The sequence below is a fragment of the Aplysia californica genome, unplaced genomic scaffold (assembly GCF_000002075.1).
Source record: "Aplysia californica isolate F4 #8 unplaced genomic scaffold, AplCal3.0 scaffold01077, whole genome shotgun sequence".
NCBI classification, from domain to species: domain Eukaryota; kingdom Metazoa; phylum Mollusca; class Gastropoda; order Aplysiida; family Aplysiidae; genus Aplysia; species Aplysia californica.
In genome coordinates, this window is record NW_004798347.1 from 172180 (window position 1) to 180342 (window position 8163).

The following is an 8163-nucleotide window of genomic DNA, read 5'->3' on the forward strand; positions in this document are numbered from 1 at the left end:
GTGTTTGGTTTAGGCTTTCATGTCAGTGGTGATAGGGAGGGCTGGTAGTAGGGCCGGTAGTTGTGGGTAGGGCTTGTAGTCTAGGTCAGTGTGGATGGTTGGGAAGGTTGTGCCTCTGTAACTTCCAGTTGGTCTACCTCTTTTTCATTTTCCCGTCTGTCCCCAATACCACGTCTGATAAGACAATCTTGATCTCCTCACTGGTTGTACACTGATTTGTTTTTGTTTTTTTCTCTCTCTTGATCTCCTCACTGGTTCTACCCTGATCTGTTGTTTTTTTATCTCTCTCCCTAGGCGAGCGACGAGTCTGAGCCTTCCCATGGCCATGCGCTTCCGTAAGCTGAAGACATTTGCCAAGGAAGCCGTGGATGTTTACCGCTCTAAGATCCACGGCAGGGGTCTCTTTTGTAAACGCAACATCGACGCAGGCGAGATGGTGATCGAGTACGCTGGGGAGGTGATCAGAGCGTCCCTCACCGACAAGCGGGAAAAGTATTACGAGAGCAAGGTGAGGATATATCGGATCGTCGCTCGAGTATACAACAACCCTGTGTATGTCCCACTAAAACAAAAATTCTACAGGAGAAGGGGGAAAAACTTTGTCAATTGGTCACTTTTAAGCACAAGTGGGCTATCCCGAAAAATGCTGTTTTGAGAAAATGAAAGGCAACGTTTTTGCCCCTTGTTCAGTCTATTTAAAAGACAAGGAGAGTTTTCTCTATAATCAAACAAATATACACACTAGTGAAACCAAACTTCTATAGGTTGGGCAATGTCCACTTTTGGTGTAGGTCAAGATTTCTGGAAACCCCTGAAATCTGGGTCAGCCCGCTTGTCCTTAAAAGCAACCAATTTATCTAACAATGTTTGTTAAAAATTAAAATCTGAATGTTGCACTGATGATGTTTATTCAGCTACATGTCTTAAAAATTGGACATAAAATTCGTAACGATGCATTTAGTAAAATTTAAAACAACTTTAGTAGAAAGAAAAAAAAGTGTTTTTTTGACATTGGGTGGGTTACTGGGTTGTTGTACCGAGACAACGAATATGTTATTTTTTATGTGTGTGTCCTTTTGTATGTGTGTGTGTGTGCGTGTGTGTCCGTACATGTGTGTATGGATATGTGGAAAGGAATGTAGATTCAAGTAGTTTGGAGATCCAGTAGATAATTTTCATATTTTCCTTTCTGAGAACAAAATAAATACAGTGTAGGTGGTTGGCGGATGCTCTGGTGTGGTTTGCTGCTTCTTTCCTATCAAACATCTATCGTCCTTATCTCCCCTTCTTCTTTTTTATGTTTGTTACTCTCTTGTAACACCTCTAATCTTCTGGCGCTCATATGACCTTCTGCTGTTGCTAGCGCCGAAAAACCTCTACTAAAACCAAACTAAAATAAATGCAGTGTGAGTCAAACCTGCTCCCTCTAGCAATCTCCTACCAAGACTACCGCTTGTTGCTTCCTTCCTTGTGTGTGGTTGGCGGGCGCTCTGGCGTGGTTTGCTTCTTCTTTCCTACCGAACATCTGTCATCCTGGTCTCTCTTCCTTCTTTTTGTGTTCGTTACTCTCTTCTTGTAACACCTCTAATCTTCTGCCCTTATAATAACTATCAAACATCTATCGTCCTTATCTCTCCTCCTTCTTGTTTGTGTGTGTGTGTTTGTTACTCCCTTGTAACTCCTCTAACCTTCGGCACTTATTATATGACCTTATTGTGTTGCAAGTGCGGTAAAATACTTACTAAAACTAAAACATCTATCGTCCTGATCTCTCACCCTTCTGTTTTGTGTTTGTTACTCTCTTGTAACACCTCTAATCCTCCACACTTCTATGACCTTATTGTGTTGCAAATACCGTAAAATACTTACTAAAGCTAAAATATTAAAATGCAAATGCTATCTATTATTATTATTATTGTGTGTTTGTCTTATTTTCAGGGAATCGGCTGCTACATGTTCCGCATCGATGACGACGAGGTGGTGGATGCGACGATGCATGGCAGCGCCGCACGCTTCATCAACCATTCCTGCGAGGTGAGAGATTGTCGCTGACTTTTGAGGTTGAGTTTGATGGACTGAATTTTACCCCCCGGGGCAGTGCCACTGACTGTAGTGTCTTTGGGCCATTCCCAAAGGGGGGACATTTTTCGTTCAAGCACAGTAGAATTGTAAATGGGCTGATTCATCATGTCACACTCATAACTGTGCCTGATCTACAACAGTGAACTGCTGCTTTTTTCTTTTTTAATCCTTACTATCGCCATTTTTCCTCTACTTTTGTATGTTTGTCACACTCTTGTGACCCGCTATATCATGAGTGCCTTGATAGTCGAAGCAGACGTTGTGCTGTTGAAGCTAGAGAAGTGAGCAGAGTAAGCCTGATTCCTTGTAAAGACTTCTCTGTTGACATCCACCCCTTGGCGCTCATATGACCTTTCCTGTCAAAGATCTGTCCTCCTAATCTCTTATCCTCCTTCTTTTTTGTGTTTGTTACTCTCTTGTAACCCCTCTCTCTAATCTTCGGCGTTTATACGACTTGGTTGTGTTGCAAGTGATGTAAAATATTTATTGAAATATGATGTTTTGCAAGTTTTTTGTTTTTGTCCTCCATTAATTTCTTCCCTCCCTTTTTCTCCCTCCCCCAGCCCAACTGCTTCTCCAAGGTGATAATGGTGGATGGGAAGAAGCACATTGTCATTTTTGCCATGAGACCGTAAGTGATTTGTGTTGTCGATGAAGACTGTAAGGTTTCTGCACCGCTTTGTCTTACTCTTCTGTCGCTTCTCTTTTTTCTCCATATCTCTCTCCTCCTTCTGTGTCGCCTCTTCTTTTTCCTACTCCTCTTTCTTTTCATTCTGTCTCTCCTCGTCTTTGTCCTACTCCACTTTCCTTTCCTCCTCCTGTCTCTCCTTCTTTTTCCTCCTCCTCTTTCTCCTTCTCCTCCTCCTGTCTCTCCTTATCTTTTTCCTACTCCTTTCTCTTCCTCCTGTCACAGTCGTACTCCTCTTTACCCCCTCTCCTCCTGTCTATCCTCTCTTTTTTTTCCTCGTCTCTTACTTCTCCAACCTCCTCCTCTTCCTCCTCCTCCTCTTCCTCCTCCTCCTGCTACTTCTTCCTGGCACCTGCCAGCGTTATCATGGAAGTGGAAATGGTTGGTCTGTGCACTGGTGTTCCTTCTTATCCTCTTCTTTTTTGCTTTAGCCTGTCTGTCTGTCTGTCTCTGGTGAAATCTTTCGTGAAATCTGTCGCTTCTGATATGCTGACTGGTTATTCTACAGACTGGCTGTGCTGCTGTTTGAATGTAAAAACCTGGTATCTTACAAAATAATCTTTTGTCGCAAAGTGAAAAAAAAAAAACGTGAAAAAAACCTTTTAGGATATCATTTTCTTATCTCAATGTGAATTTTTAGGACATCATTTTCCAACATCTGTCGTTCTTATCCCTCCTTCTTTTTTGGTTTGTTTGTTACTCTCTTGTAACACCTCTAGTCTTCGGCACTTATATGACCTTATTGTGTCTGTTACTCTCTTGGAAACACCTCTAGTCTTCGGCACTTATATGACCTTATTGTGTCTGTTACTCTCTTGGAAACACCTCTAGTCTTCGGCACTTATATGACCTTATTGTGTATGTTACTCTCTTGGAAACACCTCTAGTCTTCGGCACTTATATGACCTTATTGTGTTGCAAGTGTCGTAAAACACTTACTAAAACGGAAGAAAAGAGTTGATTTGTCCACTCTTTGTCTATGAGGGTTTTTTTTTACCAGAATTGTTACTCATAGGTAGGTCCTATTTCTGTACTGAGGTTTTTGTCTATCAGCTTGCTTTTTCATAGCTTTGAAAGACTGTTACTTTGTCAATATATATGCTTCTCTCTACTCATGCAGTCAAATGTTTTTTGTGGACTAAGGACAGTTTTCCGCTTTGCCACTTTTTTCCATTGTCCACAAGGGTAATTGGAGAAAGATCTTAACAAATTTTCATTGAAAAAGAAATGGAGTGGAGTCTGCCTTAACCCTATCCATACGTCATGTTTTACTGTTGTATCCATACGACGTGGGGAACTCTCTGCCACCACTTAACCCTATCCGTACGTCATGTTTTACTATTGTATCCATACGACGTGGAGAACTCTGTGCCACCACTTTCAAAAGAGGAAATTTACTTTTTAATCAGTTCCGTACGCTTTGCATAGTAGTCTGTCAAAATGATTTTTTGAGAAATACTGAAAGTTTCAAAGACATCTTCGCTCTAGAAGTATTCTAAAATGTGAAGAATACTACCCAGGGGGTACGAAATGACCCCAGGGCGTACGGATAGGGTTAAATCGAACACCATTACTCCAAAAAGGGCTGTTAACCAAAAGAATAAAAAATCCCCTAATGTGTTTTTTTTTCCTTTCTTTCTTTCTTTCTTTCTCTTTTCTTTTTGGCTATCTCAACAATCTGTCTGAATCAAAAACAGAGCTAAACAGAAGAGAGTATGTTGGTCTCGCAGATTTCGGTTCAATTGGACTGTAATTTACCTTTGTCCTCAGTGTCGCCTGAAAGTTACGAGCAGATGTTTTAAATCAACTTTCTGTCTCTCTTCCTCGTGGGTGGTTGGCGGGTGCTCTGGTGTGGGTTGCTTTTTCTTTCCTATCAAACATCTGTCGTTCTTGCCTGTCCTCCTTTTTTGTGTTTGTTGCTCTCTTGTAACACCTCTAATCTTTGGCACTTATATGACCTAATTGTGTTGCAAATGCCGTAATACCTGTTACTAAAACAAAAATCTCTCCCTCTCCTCTCTCACTGATTTATCAATGTCATGCTCATACTATGCTGGAACAACATGGAGGAACGGCTGCTTTTTCTTTCCTCATCCTTACTATCGTCATTTATCCTCTACTTCTTTTTTATGTTTGTAACTCTTTTTTGACCTGTTATTTCCGGGGTGCCTTGGTAGTCAAAGCAGACTTTGTGCTGTTGAGGCTAGAGAGGTGAGCAGAGTAAGTCAGATTCCCCGTTTGGACTTCTCTGTTGAGATCCACCCCTTGGCGTTCATATGACCTTTTGCAGTTGCGGGCGCTGTAAATCCTTAATAAGCGGGTGGTTGGCGGGTGCTCTGATATGGTTTGCTCCTTCTTTCCTATCAAACATCTATCGCCCTGATCTCTCCTTTTTCTTTTTTGTTTGTTACTCTCTTGTAACACCAGTAATCTTCTGGCGCTCATATGACCTTATGCTACTGCGAACGCCGTAAAACCTCTACTAAAACTAACTTCTAATCTTCGGCACTTATATGACTTAATTGTGTTGCAAGTGCCATAAAACACTTACTAAAACTCAGCTAAAACCTTACTAAAACTGAAAAAAAACTCTCTCTCTCTCTGTACAGAATCAAGCGCGGGGAGGAGCTCACCTACGACTACAAGTTCCCCATCGAGGAGGTCAAAATTCCGTGCTCATGTGGCTCTAAGCGCTGTCGAAAGTACCTGAACTGAGCCTCAGAGGGGCAAGGGAGGGCTAATCCAGTGCTCGAGAGCCGACGAGCCGTGCTGGAAGTACCTGAACTGAGCCTAAGAGGGTTAATCCTGTGGCTCTATGCGCTGTCAAAAGTATACCTGAGCTGAGCCTAAGAGGGTTAATCCAGTGCTCGAGAGCCGACGAGCCGTGCTGAAACCTACCTGAAATGAGCCTAAGAATTTTAATCCAGAGCTTGAGAACCGACAGGCTGCGTTGAACGTACTCCTGAACTGAGCCCAGGAGGTTTTAATCCAGAGCTTGAGAACTGTTGACCTTTGCCGAAAGTACCCAGACTGAGCCTAGAGGAGGGTTAATCTTTTGCTTGCTCGAGAATGGATGAGCTGAGCTGTGCTGGTCATGGCTTGAGGTGTGGGCGTTGTGACCCTCCCGGGATGAGATCCAGTGAGAAGACTCTCGGGCCAACAAGCCGACACAAGGAGATTAGGGGGGGGGGAGTTGATTTGTGCGTGCGTCGGAGCCACCGGTGTTCATGTGTGTGAGGTCAAGGTCAAGGTCTCCACCAGAATGTTCATGTGTGGATGAGGGCTCACCAGAATGTTTATGTATGTGTCAGAGCTCACTAGAAAGTTCATGTATTGATCAGAATGTTCATGTATGGATCAGAGCTTGCTAAAATGTTAATACGTACGGATCAGAGCTCATTAGAATGTTCATGTATGGATCAGAGCTCACTAGAATGTTCATGTATGGATCAGAGCTCATTAGAATGTTCATGTATGGATCAGAGCTCACCAGAATGTTCATGTACGGATCAGAAAGTTCATGTACAGATTAGAATGTTTATGTATGGAACAGAGCTCATTAGAATGTTGATATATGGATCAGAATGTTCATGTATGGATCAGAATGTTCCTGTGTGGATCAGAACTCGCAAAAATGTTCATACGTATGGATCAGAGCTCACTAGAATGTTCACATGTATGGATCAGAATGTTCATGCACGGATTAGAATGTTGATGTATGGATCAGAATGTTCATGTATGGATCAGAGCTCACTAGAATGTTCATGTATGGATTAGAATGTTAATGGGTGAAATAGAGCTCATCAGAATGTTGATATGGATCAGAATGTTCATGCATGGATCAGAGCTTTCTAGAATGTTCACATGTATGGATCAGAGCTTTCTAGAATGTTGATGCACACGGATCAGAGCTCACTAGAATGTTCATGTATGGATCAGAGCTCACTAGAATGTTCATGTATGGATCAGAATGTTCATGTATGGATCAGAGCTCACTAGAATGTTCATGTATGGATCAGAATGTTAATGTATGAGACAGAGCTCATTAGAATGTTGATATATATGGATCAGAATGTTCATGCATGGATCAGAGCTCACTAAAATGTTCATGTATGGATCAGAGCTCATTAAAATGTTCATGTATGGAACAGAGCTTAGTAAAATGTTCACATGTATGGATCGGAGCTCATGTGCAAGTGAGGGCCCGCTGAAATGTTCACGTGTGAGCCGTAGTCCATGGAAAGGCGAGATGTGATGAGAGACCACCTCTGTAGCCAGCCGGTCCGTTTACCGTGTTGCAATAAATCCAGTGTTGAACCCCCCCAGGGGCGGTGCTACTGACTGAATCGTCTTTAGGCCATTCCCAAAGGGGGGGACATTAACATATTCTTATGCTCGGTAGAATTGTAGATGGGCTGATTCATCGATGTCATGCTCATAACTGTGCCTGAACTGCCAACGGGGAACTGCTGCTTTTTCTTTCCTACTCCTTTCTGTCGTCAATTTCCTCTCTCTACATCTTTTGAATGTTTGTCACTCTCTTGGGATCTGCTATTTTCCGGGGGTGCCTTGATAGTCGAAGCAGACTTTGTGCTGTTGAAGCTAGAGAGGTGAGCAGAGTAAGCCTGATTCCCTATATGGACTTTTCTGTTGACATCCACCCCTTGGCGCTCTTATGGCCTTATGCAGTTGCGAGCGCCGTAAAAACCCTACTAAGACAAACAAAGAAAATCCAGTCCTGTTGTAACACAGACGTGTAATATATATATAAATACTGATATGTATCTATCTCTATCTCTATATATATATAGCAAGAACTGACCCAGCCATGATCCTTGAACAAATTCCTTTCATTTTTCTATTCGCATTTTATAAATCCTGTTTGTTTGTTCGCACGATGTAAAAATGTTGAGAACAGAGGCTGCTTGTTTTTGAGTGAGTGGGTGAGTGATGGTGGTTGTGTGAGAACGTGAGTGCTGTGTGTGTGTGTGTGTCTAAGTGTGAGGGTAAACTTTAAAAAAATGCAAAACAGAAGAACTTTTTTCCCCACCTGCTTTGTACATCTTGGTTCCGCCCATTGTTTGTTTCAGACTGTGGCGGGTTTGTGATGTTTATAGTTCGGCGCGTTTTTGTTCGAGTCTCCTCCGCCGTCGCCCCTGCTCGTATTGTTGTGAGCGGCTGGGGCAGAAATAAGCGGACTGATATTTAAGTGTATATATATACATTTGTGCACACGCGCGTGTGCGTGCATGCGCAGTGAATGAACAGGAGGTGGTATGAGCGTGTGTGTGTGCATATGCATGCGTATATGTGTGTGTGAGAGAGAGAGAGAGTGACTGTCTCACGGTTTTGGCCATATAATTATCTGTCACTGGCCCAGTGCTCATTTTATA

At 42.5% G+C, this 8163-nt stretch overlaps 1 protein-coding gene across 1 annotated transcript in view; it reads left to right on the forward strand.

The window, feature by feature from the left end:
• The window catches only part of LOC101846617, a gene marked incomplete in the record, with an annotated part of 80470 nt that extends 73307 nt beyond the window's left edge, over positions 1–7163 (forward strand). Inside the window, 4 exon segments of the mRNA XM_013089909.2 lie at positions 295–508; positions 1939–2034; positions 2646–2713; positions 5380–7163. Coding sequence (XP_012945363.2) covers positions 295–508; positions 1939–2034; positions 2646–2713; positions 5380–5485 — 484 coding nt within the window.
• Positions 7164–8163: the final 1000 nt, after the last annotated feature.